At 40.9% G+C, this 22,012-nt stretch overlaps 1 protein-coding gene across 1 annotated transcript; it reads left to right on the top strand.

Moving 5' to 3' along the window:
• Window positions 1-16,312: 16,312 nt before the first annotated feature.
• On the top strand, window positions 16,313-18,173 carry LOC132051880 (NAC domain-containing protein 2-like). The gene is made up of 3 exons (XM_059443131.1): window positions 16,313-16,579; window positions 16,832-17,109; window positions 17,499-18,173. Exons 1-3 carry the CDS (start codon window positions 16,417-16,419, stop codon window positions 17,946-17,948), a joined length of 891 nt encoding a protein of 296 aa, XP_059299114.1. The 5' UTR covers window positions 16,313-16,416; the 3' UTR covers window positions 17,949-18,173.
• Window positions 18,174-22,012: the final 3,839 nt, after the last annotated feature.

Here is a 22,012-nt window from a genome sequence, read left to right as displayed (position 1 = left end):
CTCCGATATCGTCATTCGGAGGGTCGATCCGATCCTGCCCCGAGCACGGGAGGAGACGGTCTGTCCGGCCCTTCCTTGTCGGCGAAGGCCGTTGGTCCCTCGTGCCTCACGTCGGAGTGCGGAAGAAATACTTTCACCGGTCATAGCCTGGCCGATTGACTTTGTCGACATTTCGGGTGAAACCTTTTGATGATACTCCTCTCGCAAAGGAAAAGATCGGGGGAGCGGTTCTGCCACCGTCGAGGCCGTGTGAAGCGTAGGCCGGAGAACCGGACAATGGTGCCCCAAAAGCCCGTCCATCTTCCCGAGCCCGCCGCGACTACGGAGCCCCCGGCCTTCGCCGAAAACATCGAGGCCTCCAAGTTCGTCCACTTGACTCAACGTGTTGACGATTTCGAGATGTTCTTGGGGACTCCTCGGCTTCTTGTGAAGCGGCGGGCTTCTGGCCACCTTCCTATTCCCGGTCACTAGGCCGGCCAACCGAGCATCGGAATCCGGTGCCAGGGACGGTTGGCAACGTTTTCCCCGCCCCGGCGTGGAGCCTCGTGAGAGGACCCGTCGGCGGCGGTCAGCATTTCGGAAGACTGTAGCTTCATCACGCCCCGTGGGCGCGCGAGCTATTGCGTCCCCTTGTCTCGGATCTTCGGACAAACGCAAGATGACCGGGTCACTTGGCGTTGCCTTATGAACGAGGGTATGCGCGCGGCAACCGGTAAGTGGGTCACAACCATCTTGTACATTCTATTCTCGGAATGCCATCCCTTCGGGGCCTAAGTCCTTTGGTTTGTCTCCGCAGCGTGGTCTTTGGTCTTGAGGCTCTTCATCCGTGCCCAACACGAGATAGATGACCTCGGGCCAACTCGATGCCTGGTGCCCGGGAGACGGGAGGAGAACATCAACACCTTCTGAAGGAAGGAGGCCGAGGGGTGGGTCGGTTCTAGCTCATCTTCGCCCGAGCTGACGCGGTTAAGAAGGAGAACCGTCGTTTGGCAAGCGACTCGGCCGCCATGACCGATTAGCACCCCGGAGTCTCGAGGCCGACAAGATCGCCCTTAGCCGGGATAAAACCCGATTCTACGCGGTTGGGACGAACTCGAGAGCCACGGTTTCCTCACCTTCGGGGAGAGCCGGGACCTCGGTGTGCGATCTTACGAGCTTGTCAGGAACCGGCGCCGACTCGAGGTACGAAGTCTTTGTTCAACGAGCGACGAGAATTTTGGAGGAAAGGGCGAGGAGCGGGCCGGGATATGTGAGGGTATTAGAGCCCTTAACTCGAGGGGCGAATAGCGGCGATGAGCGATCTTAAGGCCAATTTGGACGCGGTCAGCCGCGCGAAAGGTGACCTCGAAAAAGCCGGAGCTCGCCATTGCCGAAGCCAGCCCAAGGCCAAGCGACGATTTGGAGGAAGCGTGGAGAAGTGTGGAGGCGGCCGAGGCTCATACCGCTATTGTCGCTAGAGTATGAGAAGTGGAAATCTCGGCGCCTCGCCTCGAGCAAGTTGAGCACGGCCTCGAGAACATAGGCCACGATACTAGAAGCCAAAGGAATGGAGGAGAAGGCCAACCGCGCTCTCTGGTCCGAGTCGTATGACTCCGAGCGGACTGAGTCCGAACATTCATCCTCACTCCCAGCCGTAGGATAGTGTAGAGCCATTATTTTGGCATCTATCTTTTTATTTTTCATTTTCGTAGAACTTTCATTCTTCTTTTTCTCAATGTAAAGAACATCAGTTGTATATAAATGAAAAGTGTATCTTTCCAGCTTCTTCGTTTGAATGTTTGTCATTATCTTTGTTGGTCCGTTTTCACGGTAAGGTGACTCGTGGTCACCGATTCATCATGCTTGTTCGGTTTTTTACCCGACTATTCGAGAGTTCGGTCGTCTCGAATTAGAGGGCCGTTTTACTAGAGTCGACATTTTACTTGGCTTTTTGTTTTAGGGCTTGTGTCTTTTAGCCTTGGCTAATAAAGTGTCGGACCGTTTGGGGGGCTTGACGGCGTTGGCGGTAGCCTTTGCTATTTTGTAGTACAATTTAGCGAGGAAGTTGCTAACTTTGACGACTTTTGACAACTTTATTTTTGTAAATCGTTCGTACATACGTGAGTTTGACTCTCCTTAACTTTTGTCGTAGCCTTAAGTAAAATGGGACACGATTCATTATGATCGTTTGGTCCTTACATTGGAGGCTATGGCCGGTGGCGGGAGCCTTGTTTTGCGTAGCAAATTTTGAATGGGACACGATTCGTTATGATCGTTTGGTCCTTCACATTGGAGGCTATGGCCGATTGGCCGGGCCTTGTTTGCTGTAGCAAATTTTGAATGGGACACGATTCGTTATGATCGTTTTGGTCCTTACATTGGAGGCTATGGCGGTGGCGGGCCTTGTTTCGCGTAACGGAATTTTGGATCTTCTGTCCGCTTTGGTGTCGTCGTTGGTGCGGGCACGGTACTCCCGACAATCGATCCGAGCCTTGAAGGCGGGTGAGTCTTGTTATTTCTTAGGGTGATTGCTCGTTTTGCCGTTCATACTTGTTCAGTAACACGTTGTATTTGTTGCCTCGTTAAAAACCTTGTCGGAAAACCCTCTTTGGGACAAAACCGTACTAAGGAAAAAAGTAACACGTGTTTTCGAGCCTAGATTCTATTTTCCATCCGTTCTCGACTTCGGCAAAAACGAGAAAGGTTAATGAGAGAATACGGTCCATACCTTAGCATGAGTATTTCTTTAGATGAGCCACGTTCCGGTTGTTGCGTAGTTGCCCGTCCATCGATTCTAGCGCGGTACGATCCTTTGCCCCGTATACGGACACCTTGTATGGGCCTTCCCGATTCGGACCCGAACCTCGTTGGGGTTTGGTGTCAGTGACCTTCCGAAGCACTAAGTCCCAGCTCGGAAATGCGGAAGCCGGATCTCCAAGTTGTAGTATCTTTCCATTCTTTGTTTTTGGCCGCGCTATGCGAATAGACGCGCATTCGCGTAGTTCATCCGCGAGGTCGAGTTTCGCGGCCGATGGCTTCGTCGTTTGACTCCCCGTGGAGTACACAAAACGGAGAGTCGGTTCACCGACACACGGGGATTCGGCCCCGTATACCAACGAGAACGGAGTTTCTCAGGTGCTCGATTTGGACGTGGTCTGGCAAGCCCGGCACCACCTCCGTGTACGTCTTTCCAGCGGTCTTCGACGGCTTCAGCCTCTTCGCTAGACTTTGGATTATTGTTTTATTCGTGGATTTCGCTGTCCGTTCGCGCATGGGTGATACGGGGTTGATACAATTTTCTTGATTTTCAATCCTTCGAGAAAGCTGACCTTGTCGCCACGAACCGAGGGCCGTTATCACAAGTTATCTCGGCGGGGATGCGAAACGACGGATGATGTGATCCCGTATGAAGTCGATCACTTCCGCTTCTCTCTTATCTTTTCGAGCACAGCTTCAACCCATTTAGAAAATAGTCGGTCATAAACGGGAATGAAACGGGCCTTACTCGCGCTTGGGGTAGCGGGCCCCGTACGTCCATTCCCCACTTCATGAAAGTGCCGGTGAGACCAGCGAGTGCGGTAACTCCCGGTCACAGTGTGAATCATCGGGCGTGTTTCCTTTTCCTATCGCACTTTCGGACGAAATTCGGTCTTCGTCCATCCTATTCCAATAATAACCGGCCGATGATTTTGCGGACCGGCTTTGGCCCGAGGGTGGTTGCCACGGTGTTCCTTCGTGTATCTCTCTTATCACGTACTCCGTTCACCGGTCCCGACATTTTTTGGCCGGGGGCCGAGGAAGGAGCGTCGATACTGGCCCCGGTCATCGGCTAAGCAAAAGCGTGCGGCCTTGGTCCGTAATGATCGCGATTCTTTGGATCGCTCGGGGAGCTTGCCATCGCGCAGTAGTCGACGTACTTGTTACGCCGATCCCGGAGTCGAGTTCATCGTACATATTTCCGCTCGCCGGTCTCATGGCCGTGTTTGTCAAAGTGCACCGTCGAACCGAGGTTGATTTCTTCCTCATCGACCGATGATCCTAGATTTGCCAAGGCGTCGGCCCTCGGTGTTCGTTCCCTCGGTATGTCGTTGTGCGGTCCATTCTACAAGTTGGTGAAGTACCGCATACGGGCTTTCTCGAGTACCTTTGCATCCGTTCGTCCTTAACCTCGAAAACACCATTCACCTGGTTCGCGACCAAGAGCGAGTCGCGTCGAGCCTCGATGAGTTCGGCCCCATTGCCTCGAGCGCTTCCAAACTCGCAATCATAGCCTCATACTCGCTTCATTGTTGGTTAATTTACCGTTCTAATCGGCCGTCGAATGACATCCCCGAGCCGGACTTTTGAGACGATCCAAGGCCCAACCTTTGGGTTCGAGGCCCCGTCCGTACGCAAAGTCCGGATGCCCGTGGTTTTTCCCGAGGCCGGCGGGAGTTCTTTCTCGACCTCGGGGACCATGGCGGGGGCAAAGTCGGCACGAAGTCGGCAGACTCGGGGATTTGATGGCCGTTCGGGGCTTATACTCGATGTCGTAGCCGCTAATTTCTACAGCCCATTTTGTTAGCCTACTGGAGATAGCTTGCTTATGCACGATATTTTTTCAAAGGGTAAGTGGTCGCAACACGTATGGGTGGCATTGAAAATAAGGTTTGGAGTTTTACGGAGGGCGCTTACCAATACTAACGCCGGTTTTAAGTGAGGATGCGGGTTTACGCATCCGCCAAAGTTCTACTCATAATAGACGGTGGAAGCCGCACCTGATTCCTCTCGGACCAAAACGCCACTTACCGCTACTCACGAGGGAACGGCTAGGTAGAGGAAAAGCGGCTGTTCGTCGGCTGGTGTATCGTGTGAACGGGCCGGTCAAATACGCTTTTCGGCTCTCCCCGACACTCCGGTGTCCACGAAGTCGTTCTTCTTTCCCCGAGCAAAAGAAGAAACGGTAGCCTTTTGTCGGAGGACCTTGATATGAAGCGACTCGGTGCGCTAATCTCCGGTAAGCCTTTGTACCCATTTTATGTTGTTTACGACCTCGACGTCCTCGATGCTTTGATTTTGTCCGGTTGATTTCAATTCCCCGGTTTGATACCATGAAGCCCAAAAACACCGGACCTCGAAGGCGCACTTCTCGGGTTAAGCTTCGTATTTGTATCCGCGGAGCACATCGAAGGTTTCTGCTGCAATGCTTTAAATGGTCCTCTGTTTCTGTGGACTTAACAACCATGTCGTCGATATAAACTTCCATAGCTTTTCCCCTATATCGCCATTCGAACATTTCGTTAACTAGGCGTTGGTAAGTTGCACCGCATTTTTTAACCCGAAAGGCATGACGTTATAACGATGGAAGTCCGTATCGGGTTATGAAGAGGCAGTTTTCTCTTGGTCCTCCGGGTGCATCCGGATTTGGTTATACCCGGAGTAAGCGTCGAGAAAACTTAACATTTCATGTCCGGCCGTAGCATCGATCATTCTATCGATGTGCGGTAACGGGAATGAATCTTTCGGGCACGCCTTGTTTAAATCTTTATAATCGACACACATCCGAAATTTATTACCTTTTTTGGGCACCACCACCACATTAGCCCAATCCGGTATTTCCACCTCCCGGATGGAACCACATATTTAAAAGCTTTGTTACCTCGTCTTTGATGAAGGCGTGCTTTGACCTAGACATGGGCCTCCTTTCTCGCTTCACCGGGAGAACTTACCGTCCAAGCGAGCTTGTGTGAAGCTACTTCGGTGATATACCTGTCATATCTACATGCGACCGCTGCAAAGCAATCGGCGTTAGCTCGAAGAAATTCAATTAATTTGTGCACGAGCTCCGGGGTAAGCCCCGTGCCCGTGTATACCTTTTGTCTGGTAGGAACCCAACAATGATCCGGCCCAGCTTCTTCTACGGTCGATTTGGTCGCGTCCGAGTCATCCGGCGTGATAAAGATCTGGGAATCCCGAAGTCATCCTCTCCGCATCGATCCTCCCGATATTCTTTGATTGCTATTGGGGGCGTCCGGTTGCACCATCCTTTCCCCGGCCGGTTCCTCGGGCGGGGGTGCGCCGATTCTTCTACGGCCGAACATCTCCTTTTGTCGGGGTTGCTCACCGCGGACGGTTTCACTCCCTCTAAGGTGGGGAATTTCGGCATTTGATGCAACGTTGAAGGCACCGCCTCATGCTATGTATCCGGGTCGCCCAATAACGTATCACTTCATGTCCCCTTCAATCACGTAGAACGGGGTTTGTTGAATGGTGGCCTCGACGCTCACGGGTAATGAGATCTCTCCTTTTGTGGTTTCGCTCGCCATGTTGAACCCGCCGAGTACCCGGTCGCCGGTGTACGATTCGATCGAGCGGGCCTACCCCAACATTCGACCACTCTCCATCGATTATGTTGGTGAGCTACTCGGATCAATTAAGATACGTTTAACCATAGTTTTAAAGATAAGTACGTAAATTACCAATGCGTCATTGTGTGGTTGAACGACGCCTTCTTCGTCCGCGTCGTCGAAGGAGATGGAAGCTCCGGATAAATGATCCGGGTACGTTTTTCCCGAACGATGGAAATCTTAGTCCGTTTTCATTACCTGGACGTCTAGGGACGTCAATCCCCCAACTATCATGTTGATCACATCCGGTGTTCGACTGGTTCGTTCCTTTGATGAACTTCTCTTTCCTTATAATGGCTTCTGGCTCGTTCGCTCAATAGATCTCGGAGGTGACCATTTTTTAACAACCGGGCTACCTCTTCCCTCAACTGGCGGCAATCCTCAGTTCGTGACCGTGGGTTCGTGGTATTCGCAAACCGTGCTCGGATCCCGCGCCGGGATGCGTCCTCGCGGCCGGCCACCGCGCATCCGAAACTCGACCGATGGCCGAGACAAGATCCGAGGTACTAACGTTGAAGTTGTACTCCGATATCCCGGAGGACCTTTGTGCCCGGCGAACTCCGTATCGCTCGAACGAGCCCCTATTTAGGCGCGCGTGTCTATTTTGCTATCTCGGCCCAGGAGAGGTGGCTCGGCCCTCGCTCGGTTTTTCTCCGCTCGAAATTTGATCGCTCACGGTGCAAAGTAGTATGGCCGAAACCTTTCTTTAGTCGATTCGAACTTCGCTTCGTAACCCTTTCTCGATTTCTCGGTGTAACTATCTTTGACCTTAGGGAGAGCTCGGTAGGCTGTCATCCTCCACCCGAATCTTCGACTCATACCGATTGTGGACATCGGCCCATGTTATGGCCTCGTATTCTAGCAAGCTTTCCTTGACTTGGCGAGGCTACCGAGCTTAGCATATCGAGCCCTTTTGAAAGCTCGTCTTTGCCATTCCTCCCAAGACGGGTACTCCATCCGTTCCCTTTGGAACCGGGTGACGAACTCCTCAAAGAACTTATCGTCCACTGCGTAATCCGGAAGATGTCGGCCTTACGGGCACCGTACCTTGATGGCGCCGACATGCGCCTTTACGAAGGCGTCGGTAGCATTTCGAATGAAGTGATCGAATGTTCGGGTAGATGGTCGTACTATGTCAATGCCACTTTTGACGTAGTTTCAAATTTTTTTAGCAATACCGACTCGATTTCGTCTTCTTCCATATCATTGCCTTTTATGGCGCGAGTATATGAGGTCACGTGCTCGTGTGGGTCCGTGGTCTTAGTCATATCTGGATGTCGGGCATTTTGAACCTTTTTGGGATCGGTTCGGTGCGCGCTCGGTGGAAAAGGCCTTTGGATATACCTTTTCGAATTCGGCCCCTTCAACAAGGGCGGGGCCCCAGATCCGGTCCACCCGAGAGTTATACGTCTCGACCTTCTCGGTCGAATCCACCCGTTTTACCAAAGTATCAGCATCTTCGGGACCTCGGTGGAGGAACCGGCCCGGAGTCATTGCTCGACCACCCGGCGTTCGTTCTTCGCTCCGGCTGTATCCTTGGCCTTTTCGGCCCGGCTTCCCGTGTCCATTTTGCAACCGGCGATCGCCATTCCTTGCTCGGCAATTGCTTGCTCTTTGTTCTGCAACATTTCAAAAATCGACGCAAATTGCGAGTCATTCGGTGCCCTCGGCTCTTCCGCTTTGGGTCGAGACAATGTAACGGAGTTATGAGTTCTTAGAGGATCGGTGGCGGTAGGGCGGCATTCTCTTGATCCACGGTGTTTTGCCGATTGAGCCCCTCCTCGAGTCGACGGGGGTTCGGGTCGGCGATTCGGCGGCCCGTTGTTCGCGCCCTCATTTTACCGCCACAATTTCGGTGTTGTTAACGTGGCCGGATTGCCGACGTCAGCCATAGATTTGCCTTTGACGAGACGAACGAAGGGTTACGGTTTAAATGAGTTTTATAAGAGTCAAGACTAAGAACTATTATCCTAGCCCCACGGTGGGCGTCAAGCATTTACCGAAATCGGATAATCGATTGAATTTATATGCGGGTATAGGATATGTGCTTAGTTAATGATATTGATAAGACAAAAGAAAGTAGAGGTTTGAAGGTTCATCGATAAGATAGCTAAAGATATAGACGTCATGAACAATATATCATATCATTAACAACAATATTAAGAGAAAGCAGTAGTGGCCCGAAGGGATGAATGAGAGAAAAATGATATATGAGTTTCTTCTATTAAAGGTATTCTTTTGAAGATAAAGGGAGCCAAACCCCCTCAAAAAAGGAGGATGTCCTCTATTTATAGTGTTGCCTCCATGGGCCTCGTAGAATGTGAAAATAAATAAAATAATCATAGCAAGGACAATTCGAGACGATTTGGTGGGACTAGGCCCCGACGCGTCGTCGACACACGCAAGGTTGGTGATTGACCATGGCGGGGACGCTGCGACGCGTGGCTCGTGCAACGGCCGTGCGGACCAAACGGTACACGGAACAACGGATATACGAACCAAATGGTCCATCGGAGCAACAAGCTATGCGAACCAGCGGCCCACCGAATCACGTCCATGCGGGCCAACAGCTACACCGAGCCATGGCGACGCGGACAGCGGCTACTGCCGGAACAAATGGTAACCCTCTCGGCTCCGTGCGCGCTTTGGTATTTGCTTCGAATGCCATCAGGCACGTTCCTCTCTTCTTTCTCTCGGTCCTCATTGCTTCGGTTTTACGTTGTGTCCGGTATTTACCGTATACACCATTTAAACGAAAGAAATATATGTTAACTAAAATCAATTTAATTTACTTTTTTGATAGACGTTACTCATGAAGTAAGATATAATACTACAAGCAAAATGAGGAATGTAAAGAAATTTAAAAGAAGAAGAAAGACAGAAATTTAGCAAATAAAAAGAAGCCGGCGCCTAGGGCCCAACTGAGAATGAATGAAATACTAACAAGTACGAAAAAGGGATAAAACAAATAAAACAATCAGTACGCTCCCGCAGTGAATCGAACTCGGGTTACAGAGCAAATCAACAACTATAAGGTCTTCAAAACGGAAGTTAAATCACTAGCACCATAAGTCAATTGTTGATTTCAGATGCCACTTTACCAATATATTCATTTCTTAACAGATATAGATCCATAATAAGAATTTTAGCCGAAGCGTGGGGGTGGCGTGGCACTTCTACCATACAAGGTAGATCCGCTCCTGGCGGTAACTCATCTCTTACCTTTTTATTTTTAATCAGAATTTTAAATGCCAAAAATGAAATTGTGTTTAATAGAAAACGCGTCATTCTTTAAAATAAGACCTTCTGATACAAATTTGGACTAGTCTCTCAAAACGGATACAGAATACCAGAGAAAAATAATCCCATATCATATGACAAAAAGTACAGTTTGAAAACATGCATAGTATAGAAGTTTATTCATTCATGTTTGAAATTTATTCATTCATGTTTGGAATCATAAATTTGAACTAGTCTCTCAAAACGGATACAGAATACCAGAGAAAAATAATCCCATATCATATGACAAAAAGTACAGTTTGAAAACATGCATAGTATAGAAGTTTATTCATTCATGTTTGAAATTTATTCATTCATGTTTGGAATCATAATTTTAAGCTATGAGAAATGGTCTCCGATGGATACTTATAAATTTGAATAGAATTTTTTTAAAAAATATTTTCACACCTTTTATGTGTTATTTTCAAATTTTTTATATGTAAAAGTTAAAATCTGTTTTTAAAAAGATACAGTATAAAATTACAAATAGACCTACAAAGGACCACCAAAATCAATTCATCCGTTAGTTTCTCAAAGCATACAGCCCACCCAAAGCTCATATCTAACTACTTATATTTTCAAACCATTTTCATCATCTTTGACTATATATGACGGACGATGCATATTTCATAGAATGTGATACTAAGTATTATTTACCTTTGACTTTTCAATATTAATATGGTTCGTATTCACTGATCTTTTGAAAATCATAATTCAAACAGAAATAATTTCTCAAACGAAAAATTATTGAATAGCAAAACTTTCCCTAAAATAGCCTTATCCAAATTCTAATGTATCCTTGAAGTTTGTGAAAATCATTAACTCGATGATTAGAGTCAAACATTTTACCAGTAACTTTATCCAGGCATTGAGTCACGTTAAAGGCTTCTGCATCTTCCGACGTGGCTGAGAAAATATTTTCCTAGAAAATGGTTGTAGTATATTTGATTGATAAGTACGTAAAACAGAATTTATAAAAGAAAATGTAAAATCAACAAATTGGAAGAGTGTTTTGATGACACTTTTGACAACTGAAAATTAATAATTCTAATAATAATATTAATAACAATAATTAAGTGTTAGTTGAAACAAAATAATACTAACATATCAAGTGTAATTTTATAAGTGGGGTCTGAGAAGGGTGGTGTGAACGCAGATCTTACCCCTACCTTATAAAGAGAGGGAGGTTAAAGACTCTCAACTCAAGTAAAACAATTCAAAGCAAGTTTGAAGAAAAAAAAAATACAATAATGAAGAAGTCATATTGAAAAAAATAGAGAAAAGAACAGTGACAAAAACAAAGAAAATAATATGAAATAAAAAAATTAAGATAGATATAAAAGGAGTAACTTTCATTCATAAATGAGGGAAGTTACTTTTCTTATTTTGGTAGAAATTAAAATATCTTTTATAGAAATGACTTCTCTAATATACCAAACATGAGGAAATGACTTCTTCGTAAAAATATTTCCTGGAAGTCATTTTACCTCGTACCCATTTCCAAACCTACCATTAATGTTAACTTAAGGCGCTTGAATGAAGGTTTATATTGTAGTCTTGAAAGTATGGTATGTCATTATTTAATCATTCTTTAAAATTTGATAGTAATATTTTTTAAAAGTAGAGTTTGGGACATGTCTCGAGTTTGTCCTATTGTGAGACAGGCTATAAATATTTCAAGACGGCTCTCTAGATTGAGCAGCTTAAAGGTCTCATAAGGCTAATACTTTAATAGATGAGTGGTACATGCCGTAGCATATTCTCTACGTACATCTCAGATCATTTTGTTAAGCTCCCATTTGGCCATAAATTTTGAAAGCATATTTTGAAGATTTATTTTTAAATCTTTGTTTGGCCATAAAATTTTGACAGATTTTGAAACCAAATATTCAAATTCCCAAATTTTTGCTCAAACATGTTTTTGGGACAAGATCTATGTTTTGGCTTTTTCAAAACTTTTAAAAACTACCCCAAACTTTTGTATTTTATAAAAAAAAAAAAAAAAATCATCTATTTATGACCCAACTAATTTTATCTACCATGTTCCTCCATTAAAGTCGTATCTGTCATGTTTTCACAATTACAACATGATATTCTATAAAGTGAAGATTGTTCGTACAATATGGGAAGATTATATTAAAGAATTACTAGTTACTACCGTTGTTTTTATTTCTTGCACGGATGAATCTTTGTATTGTAATTTGAACTGTAGTAGCTAGTAAGTGTGTTTGTTATTAGCAATTGTTATTAAAATAGCATGTTATGCATAATTTGTGATTAGCAAGTGTGTATATTCTGTATGGTTGGGCATTCTTGATAGTTTTTAGAACTTATGGTTATAAGTAATATTTTATGTTTTTCAAAACAAAAAGTGAAATATATTTTGAAAAACACATATTTTCAAAACTTGAAAAACTTCACCCAAATCAAATTTTTCAAAAAAAAATTGGAAATCTATGGCCAAACGCTAGCTAAATTTTTCCTTTAACTCTTGACTATAACTTGTAGTCATAGCTTTCGATTTTGTAATTTGATATTTTAGCGATTTGATTTCTATGTACAGAATTCATTATGCCTAAATATGACAAGGATTTTTGCACATTACGTGAAAATTCATTTTTTGTTTTATGTTTTAAAATCTTGAGCACATCTACTCTTTTTTTTTTTTCTATTTTTAGTTTAGTATTTTTCATTTACAAATACTAACAGTCTAAAATTCATGGTGAAAGATACAGTGGCCCATAATATATTAAATGTATTCCATTCATTTCATTTTATCGTTTCAGTTTAATTTGACTAGACAAGAAGTTTAATTAAGAAGGTAAAGATGTATTTCAAATCTTATGCTTAAACTAAACGGGTGTATAATATACTGGAATTTGAGCTAGAGTGTCGGCCATAAAGTTCGGCCGTAGAATTAAGAAATTTTGATTCAAACTCTGTATTTGTCTTAGAAATCTATTGAATACGTATACAAATTATTAATTTAGACCTGAAGACTTAAAAAGCTTAGATCAAGTCTTCATAAGCTTCAAATAATGACTCCACTCTTATATAATATCCTAGCAAACTATGCTCGTGCGATGCACGGGGCCCAACATGATTAATTTGGTTCTTTCAATTTAGTTAGTCTTTATGGTTTGTATATTTTGCAAAGGATCTTTGCGATTTTCCTTAGTGAGTCTCCATATTTTTTTTCCCTCTTATTGTTCCCCTTAATTTCTCAATTGTTGTTAAAATATGTCTTATTTTGGTTATGTTCGCCTTTTTATATATTTAATAAGTTGACAATTTAAATATCCTACATGTCATGTTTATAATCACAAGATTCAAAGGATATTTTATTATATTATATACATTTTTAATTTAGAACCACAAGATTTGAAAGTCTATCTTTATTTCTTAAACTCCGTGTCTAGTCAAACGCAGACACTTAAATTGAGACAGAAGGAGTATATGCCAAATGAAATGAAATGAAAGGACGATTGGACACGGACCCGATTGGGACTTAAAAAGTAAACACAAGAGGTAGAATTAATGTTCAACTTCCGAAATGTACACATGTTAGTCCCTGCTTAGAGTATAATTTCAGTTGCTTTTGTACAACTTATTGTTGCCGTGGTCGTCCACCTTGGGCGTTTATATATAATAAGACTTGGGCGTTTATAAATAATAGAAATATAAAAAAAATAAAAAAAAAATATAGAATAATAGACATATATATTTAGTAATGTGGCCAAGTAATAAGGGACGAAGAGAATACTTCATTTATTAATTCTTAAATAACGTGAAAAGTCAAGTATAGTAATGTGGCCAAGTAATATGAGACGAAAGGAGTACTTCATTTATTAATTCTTAAAGAACGTGAAAAGTCAAGTAATTTGGCTAAGTAATATGGGACGGAGGGAGTACTTCATTTACTAATTCTTAAAGAACATGAAAAGTCAAAAGTGAACAAGTAAAAGTACACGGAGGAAATAAATATGTGTCGGAGAATTAAAATTGAAGTGCATACATGTATACATGAGGAGAGAATAAATATGCAGCAAGAACGTGAAAAGTCAAAAGTGAACAAGTAAAAGTGCACGGAGGAAATAAATATGTGTTGAAGAATTAAAATTGAAGTGCACACGTGTATACATGAGAAGAGAATAAATATTTAGTACTATGACATATGTCCACATGGGATTTATTAATTCTTAAAGAACGTAAAAAGTCAAAAGTGCACGGAGGAAATAAATTTGTGTAGGAGAACTAAAATTGAGCTGCATACATCTATATATGAGAAGAGAATAAATATTCAGCAAGAACGTGAGAAGTCAAAAGTTAACAAGTAAAAGTGCACGAAGAATTAAAATTAAAGTGCATACGTCTATACATCAGAAAGGAATAAATATTAAGTACTATGACATATGTAAATATTCAGCAAGAACGTGAAAAGTCAAAAGTGAACAAGTAAAAGTGCACGGAGGAAATAAATTTGTGTAGGAGAATTAAAATTGAACTGCATACGTCTATACATGAGAAAAGAATAAATATTCAGCAAGAACGTGAAAAGTCAAAAAGTGAACAAGTAAAAGTGCATGGAGGAAATAAATGTGTCGGAGAATTAAAATTGAAGTGCATACGTCTATACATGATAAGGGAATAAATATTAAGCACTATCACATATGTCCACGTGAGATAAAAAAGCAGTTGATTAAAGTGTACAAGTTATAATGTTATATAGCTCTTGATACAAACATTCATTGCGTGTACAATTTGTAAAGTTTTGAATACAAGTAGATATTGTTGTGTTGGTCTTCCTTAGCCACTTATACATAATAAAAATATACCCAATGTATCTTGTGAATCCTGTACTTTTAATGATATCATATTATATCTATATAGGGACGTAATATTAGACGTAATATTAAGGATAAACTGTGAGTGTTAGCTAGAATTAGAAACTTACTTAAATAGAAAAATATAATTCTTTTTTAAAAAAATTATTACAAAAACTATAGTAAGACGTACAAAAGAATCGGGTGAAGTAGAACAGAAGAAGAAACCGTAGTCTAGGTGCAGAAGTCGACTTCATTTGACTCTAATTTAGCCAATCATGTTAGAGATTCACATACGATCTTATCTTTGAGGAGAAAAATGGAACTTATTCACAATAATTGTTGAATTAGCATATTGTGATTGCGAAAGTTGTAAACCAAACATTTGTTCTTTCTTCTCTTTGCTGCAAATTGATTATAGAAAATCAAACATTTGTTCTTTCTTCTCTTTGCTGCAAATTGATTATAGAAAATCATTGAGACTTAGCGAAAGTTCCACACGAAATTGAGTACATGCTTACTTTAAAAAAAATAAAAAATAAAAATTGGTTATTCACAAAGAGATGTGGTGAAATAAACAGGATTCGTTTATTTTTAATCAGAAATTTTCCGTGTTGAGTTCTGAAAATTGGAAAAAGATATGGAATTTTTTTCTACTTTAAGTCTTACTTGACGTGAATTGGAATTATTCGAGTCAAAAAGAATAGTTCGTGAAAGAGAATCAATTCCAAATGAGTAAATGACGATTCACTGAAATTCCGTCTTTGTGAGATCATCAATATTGTATCAATGACGTCTTTAGAATATTATTATCGAATCATATAGCTATCCTTCTTGTTACATAATAACACAATTTAAATTAGTATCAAAAGTAATTAGTACTACTATATAATTTATTTATTTTTTGCTTTACTCGGTAATGATAAATCATCTTTCATCCGATAAAAAGTTCAGACATTTTCTCTTCTCTTTGTTGTTTCCCCTTCAAAAACTAATTTTTATATTTATTTCATTTCTTTCTACCTAAATTCATTTAGTGTATGTGGCAGTCCTAGCCACGTTCTTCACTAATTATTGACACATTGCTGATCGACTTCTCATGAATTCAATTGCAACTGGCAAAGGACAAGCCAACTAACTCTCCAAAAAATTCTACATCTCTCCTCTGTTTATGTTTAATACTTTAGTAATAATAATATTTTACTGAATAAAAAATTATAAAATGGGCCCCACAATTTTGTCAAAAATGCGTCACCAAATTACCGAGCGTGCATCTACCTGAATACGTGTCCACTAAACAACCCGACCGAAAACCGAACCAGAAACTTCCTCGAACCCGCCGAGCCACCTAGTCACTTTGACACTTGTGTCCAAAAAACAGTGCGTAAGCAGTGACCAAATGCAATCCACCCCCCACGCCCGCCCCCCCACGTTAAACATTAAGGTCAGTGACGCCCACTGTCGCATTCCACCCACAATTCAATTTCTTGCATACGTGTCCACTCTTTTTCTCTCTTTTTTTCCGTCTTTTTAATCTACTGAGCCACTTTAATTTTTAATTTGTCTCGAAAAGAATGTCTTATTTTTATATTTAAAAATAATTTAATTTTATAAAACTATTTACAATCATATAAATATTTAAAATATATTTTGGACACAAATTTCAAAAGCTTTCGTGCCTAGTTAGATGGTGCTACGTAAATTAAGATCCCAGCGAGTAATTTTCATTTTGTTTCTAATTATTTTAACACGTTTTTTCTAGATCGCTTTGGCTTATCTTTGCCACGTGTCCCTCTTCCGTTCTCTATATATGCGCTTCTCTCCCTTGTGTCCGAAGTTTCAACTTTCAACCATTTTCCTATTCTTTCTCTCCCCCAAATACTCTGTATTTAGACCACCCCCCAAAAAAAAAATAAAAAAAAAAAATATATTTTGAGAAAATAAAAAAAATGACAGCAGCAGAGTTGCAGTTACCTCCAGGTTTCAGATTTCACCCAACTGATGAAGAGCTTGTGATGCATTATTTATGCCGAAAATGCGCCTCTCAGCCAATTGCTGTACCAATTGTAGCTGAAATTGACCTCTACAAGTTTGACCCTTGGGATCTTCCAGGTAAATGATTTTCTCCTTTACCTTTTTCATTGAGTAGAATTAAACATGAGAATCTTAATAACTCAGTTGGTGGGCTACTGAATTTCACTTTCTTGGCGAGAGTTCGATTCCATCTTATAATTCATTTCCCTATTTGCCCTTTTCCTACCCCAAATTTTTGTTTTTTTCAGTAGTAGAATTGTTCAGTGAAAAATTGAAGGTAGGAATTTGAATTAATCGAAAATTTTGTATGTGTTTTTCTTTTCTTTTCAGATTTGGCATTGTATGGAGAGAAAGAATGGTACTTCTTTTCACCTCGAGATCGGAAGTATCCGAATGGTTCACGCCCAAATCGAGCTGCCGGAACCGGTTACTGGAAAGCGACCGGTGCCGATAAGCCGATCGGAAACCCGAAAGCGGTTGGAATTAAGAAAGCATTGGTGTTTTACGCTGGCAAGGCACCTAAAGGAGAGAAGACTAATTGGATCATGCATGAATATCGCCTTGCTCATGTTGATCGATCTGCTCGTAAGAATAACAACAGCTCAAGGGTGAGTACAGAACAGAATTTGGTATTCATTGATTGAATTGATTGTTTTTTTTGACTGTCTAGATTGTTTTTTTAACCTCCTCTTTACCAAAAAAAAACTGTTTGGATTCGGATTCAGTGTGAATACAGACATAAAAAATTTAAAATTAAAATTACTCCTATATATTTAAAAAATATACAAGAAATATTATAAGTCATCATAATTTACAATTTAAAAAATATCTTATACAGCAATCTTTCTGGATGGAGGGATTAAATTTTTTAACCCCTCCCCAAACCCCTTTTTTACTATCTTGGTGGCTCGAATTCATAATAATTATCATCTGAGCAATTTCTTTTGTCATTTAGATTGTGTTTTCAATTGATTTGACGGTTCTTATCACTTTACAGCTGGATGATTGGGTTTTATGCCGAATATACAACAAAAAGGGATCTATTGAGAAGATTAACCGGAAAATGAACACAGGCGTCTATATGGATAAGGTTGAATCTCCAGTAGATAGAAAACCGGAGATTCTACCACCACTACCACCGCCAGCTCAGCAAGTGAATAATGATTTCTTCTATTTAGATCCATCGGATTCAGTTCCAAAGATCCACTCAGATTCGAGCTGCTCGGAACACGTGCTTTCGCCAGATTTCACGTGCGAGAGGGAAGTTCAAAGTGAGCCAAAGTTAACTGACTGGGAAAAAGCTACCCTTGAACTTCCATTTAATTACATGGATGCCACTACTGGTGCTACAACTGTGGATAATAGCTTGTTAGGTTCTCAATTTCAGAGCAGTTATCAGATGTCGCCGTTGCAGGATATGTTCATGCACCTGCAAAAACCTTTTTAAAATCGATTTGGGACCCATTTGGTGAATCATTTACAGCCGCAAAAGTGTCAAAGGAGACTAGCTAAGGTCCGTGACTTTCGCACGTGCGGTTGTGGTAGAATTGTTGTAGTAGTAGTAGTAGTAAGCATCTTTTGCTTTCACATTGGCAATTGTGAGGACAACATTTGTATATATAGTTAATAAAAAATACTACTAGCAGTTAAAATAAAAGTTAAAAAAAAAGAAGAAGAAGCTATGATTATGTTTATAGTACATAATGATCATGAGACAATTGTACTACATGTGAATGTACTTTTATTAGTGTTATGAGAGAAGTTATTAGTGCCCTTAGTAGTATGGCAAGTTTTAGGATGTTTTTCAAAACTTCCATTCTATTCATTAGTTATTGGGATTGCACTTTGAAATTTTTGCACTATTTTGTACTAGCATTTGGATTTTATGTATTCTGCTAAGTTGAGATATGCAATAATATCTTATTTATGTCTTTGACTTTTTTGTTTAGTTGAAACAATGCTACTTCATTTTTTGTCAATATAAATGGTTAAAATGACTCCTTTTGTGCTTTATGAAACAGTGCTACTTTCATTCTACTTTAGCAGTTAAAATAAAGGGAGGTAAAAAAGAGAAGAGAGACTATAATTATGTTTATAGTACATAATGAGCATGAGACTTTCGTACCACTACACGTGAACGTATTTTTTTAGTGTTATGTTAGAAGTTATTAGTATGGCAAGTTTTAGGGTAATTCTTCAAAACTTCCATTCTATTCAGTAGTTCTTGGGTTGATTCACTTTGAAATTTTAGCACTCTTTGTACTAGCATTTGGGTTTTATGTATTCTGCCAAATTGAGATATGCAATAATATCTTATTTATTATATCTTTAATTTTTTTGTTTGGTGAAACAATCCCGCTTTATATTTTGTCTGCTTTTCTTGTACTAGCATAAATTGTTAAATGACCATCATTTTTGTGCTTTGTGAAACGGTCCTACTTTCATTCTACTGTGTCTAATTTGTTTGACCTCATTAATGGATGGTTGAACTTAAAATGATTCACTTGTTGAAAAGTGCGACTAAATCATTGTTAAATTGTGTGATTAACTCAATTATTAACCGTTGAAGACGGAATATTTTTCATGTTTATGTTTAGATTTATAACACGATTTCGCACATGCATGTGGACCTAATCTTCTTAAGAATTATTATTGTTGCAAATGATGATAGGAACAAGACAACTTTATATAAACTATATTCAGATGTGACTTTTTAAGAGTCAAGTTCGTAAAAATGTAAAGATATTTTGTTAGTAACTAGGGTGATATTTGAATAGAACCTTCATATATTACTACCATATCATGATTGAATTCAAGCATCCTACACGAACTTTAAGAAAATTGTTCGAATATTCCAAAACCATGGTAAATCTCTTTAATTAAAAACCTTACACAATTAATATGTGATAAGTATGTTCTTTAATATTTCTAAGAATTATGAACTGCTCTAAGAATCAATGTCTTTGTTCTCATGCAAACAAATACTTACAAACGTATGAAAAATAATTAATGATATTATATTGAAGTATTTTCTTTAAATCTAATTCAATTTAAGAATTTGGCAAGGTAATTAGAACCAGAAAATAATATTACAATTTGATGGAGGGAAACTGAAATATAGTCAGACCTCTCTATAAAAACGTCCTCAGATAATAACAGTCAGTATAACAATCAAGTTTTTCTCATGGGAAAACCAACTCGACTCCGGAGAAAACAACACCAGAATCTGATGGGTCAGCGATTGGAATGGAGATTATACCTACATCTTCGACTTTGCCGACTAGTGTGGCTAGTGGATCTATTAGTGCTCCAATCGCACTACCGGTAACAGCAGTGGAGAATAATGATATTGCTGAGGTTCTAAGACAAAAAGGGATACCAGGTGATGGGAGACAATCGGTAACCCCAGAACGAGGAACGAGCTTAGGGGCGGATTGACGGCAAGTACTGAAACGCAGAAGCATGCTGATGGAATCACTACTAGTAAGAGCATCGTGGATCCTAATGGGTCAGTGCTGAAGCCTAACCCAATTAGTGAGACAACTAACAAACCTTCATCTAGTGCAATTCCACCAACTAGGAATCCTAACCCCACTGAAGGTAGAACATGGGTGAATGTTGTGACTGGGAGTAAGATGAATGCTTGGGGTATGGATTTACAATTCATTCCGCCTCAAATTAAGGAAGGGGAGAAGTTTGCCCAATTGGCTATGGAGGATATTGCTGAGGCAATTGCGAAATGGAAAACTGCTGTGATAATGTATATTGTTGGTATATCACCATCAATCGGTGCTATGGAAAGGTTCCTTGCAAGCCGGTGGAAGTTTGATGACAAGCCTCAAATCTTTTATCATAATGATGACTATTTTGTCATCAGATTCAGGACTATGGAGCAGAGAGATGAGGTACTAACATCTGGGCCTCAAACTATAGCTAGTAGACCTATTATAATGAAAGCATGGGCATCAAATTTTAATATAAATGAAGAGATTCTTAGCACAATTCCTTTGTAGGTGACACTGCCTAATTTGCCACTTAACTGCTGGAGTATGATGGCTTTAAGCAAGATAGATAGTACCCTTGGCACACCACTTTATGCGGATGATTGTACAACCAGTGCGGTGAGAGTCTCTTTTGCAAGAATGTTGATTGAAATGGATGTTACCAGACCGTTACCAAGAACAACTAAAGTTCTTGGCCCTACTGGAGAGGTGTTAGCTTAACCAGTGATGTATGAATGGGAGCCGGAGTATTGCAAAGTCTGTCTACAGATGACATTACTGCAAGGAGCCGCCACCACCTGCACCAGTTAAACCAGGTGCACCTCAATTACAAGATAGGCCAGCCCAACTAAGGAGAAGGAATCATAAAGCCAAACTGGAATGGAGAAACAGAACGGGGCCTAATCGTACACAAACAATTAACAGGCAACCATTTACTGATGTAGCTAAGCCAGGGGAAAAATAGGCTATTGAGACAGGGCAGCAACATGAAACAAGATGATTGACAGCAAGGGGGAAAGTTACAACAAGGATGCCATCTTCTCCGCCGACAGTGAATGCTCTTGAAACCAGAAATGAATTTCAGCCTTTGTGTCCTCAAACAAGGGTTGATGTAGGTGATACCAGTGGTAGTAAGGGGACTGAGGGAAGTGAACCACCCACTATCATTTCAACATGAATTTAGTCACATGGAACGTTAGGGGACTAAATAAGACTTACAAGCATAGGGGTTAATAGTAGCTATAAGGGAGAATAAAGTGGGGTTGCTTGCAATCCTGGAACATAAGGTTAGTTCACAAAGAGAAGATAAAATAATCAATAAAGTGGCTCCTGGGTGGTGCTGAGAATCTAATAGTTGTGGTGCACCAAAAGGAAGAATATGGTTGCTCTGGATCCGAGAAGAGTTAGTTTCACTAATATCAAGATGGATAAACAATATATTCATAGTCTGGTTAGAGTGTATGGTGTGAGTTGCACTTTTTTTTTTTTACTGCAGTGTATGGACTGCATACTATTGCTACAAGACGGGAACTCTGGCAAGAACTAACTGATTTGCATGGCATCATCCACGAACCATGGATTGTCATGGGAGACTTTAATACTGTTTTGAGGAAAGAAGATGAGTTATTGGTTCAGAGGTTCAGGAGTCAGAAGTGAAAGATTTCAGAGATTTCCTATTTAACACTGGTATGCATGAGCTTCCAACAATTGGGAGAGAATATACTTGGCCTAATAACCACACATATAGCAAGATTGATAGAGGGTTAGTGAACGCAGACTGGATGATCAACATACCTAACATGAGTATACATATTTTAGAACCTGGTTTCTCTGACCATTCTCCATTATGTATCAGATTAGACCTGCAAGGAAATAGAGGGGGTAAGCCTTTCAAATTCCTCAACTGTTTAGCCGAACACCCCTCATTCTTAAATATAGTGGAGAGTTGCTGGGGAAAAAGTAATGCTAATGGGGATATAAGAATGATTTGGACAAAGCTAAAAGAGGT

This window comes from Lycium ferocissimum, chromosome 4 (assembly GCF_029784015.1).
Source record: "Lycium ferocissimum isolate CSIRO_LF1 chromosome 4, AGI_CSIRO_Lferr_CH_V1, whole genome shotgun sequence".
NCBI lineage: Eukaryota > Viridiplantae > Streptophyta > Magnoliopsida > Solanales > Solanaceae > Lycium > Lycium ferocissimum.
The sequence above is the reverse complement of the archived record's forward strand: the minus strand, read 5'-3'. Positions and strand labels throughout refer to the sequence as shown.

Coding starts and splice junctions, on each gene's coding strand:
- LOC132051880 (XM_059443131.1), top strand. CDS start 16,417: ATGACAGCAGCAGAGTTGCAGTTACCTCCAGGTTTCAGATTTCACCCA. Junction 16,580..16,831: donor TGACCCTTGGGATCTTCCAG/GTAAATGATTTT, acceptor TTTTCTTTTCAG/ATTTGGCATTGTATGGAGAG. Junction 17,110..17,498: donor AGAATAACAACAGCTCAAGG/GTGAGTACAGAA, acceptor ATCACTTTACAG/CTGGATGATTGGGTTTTATG.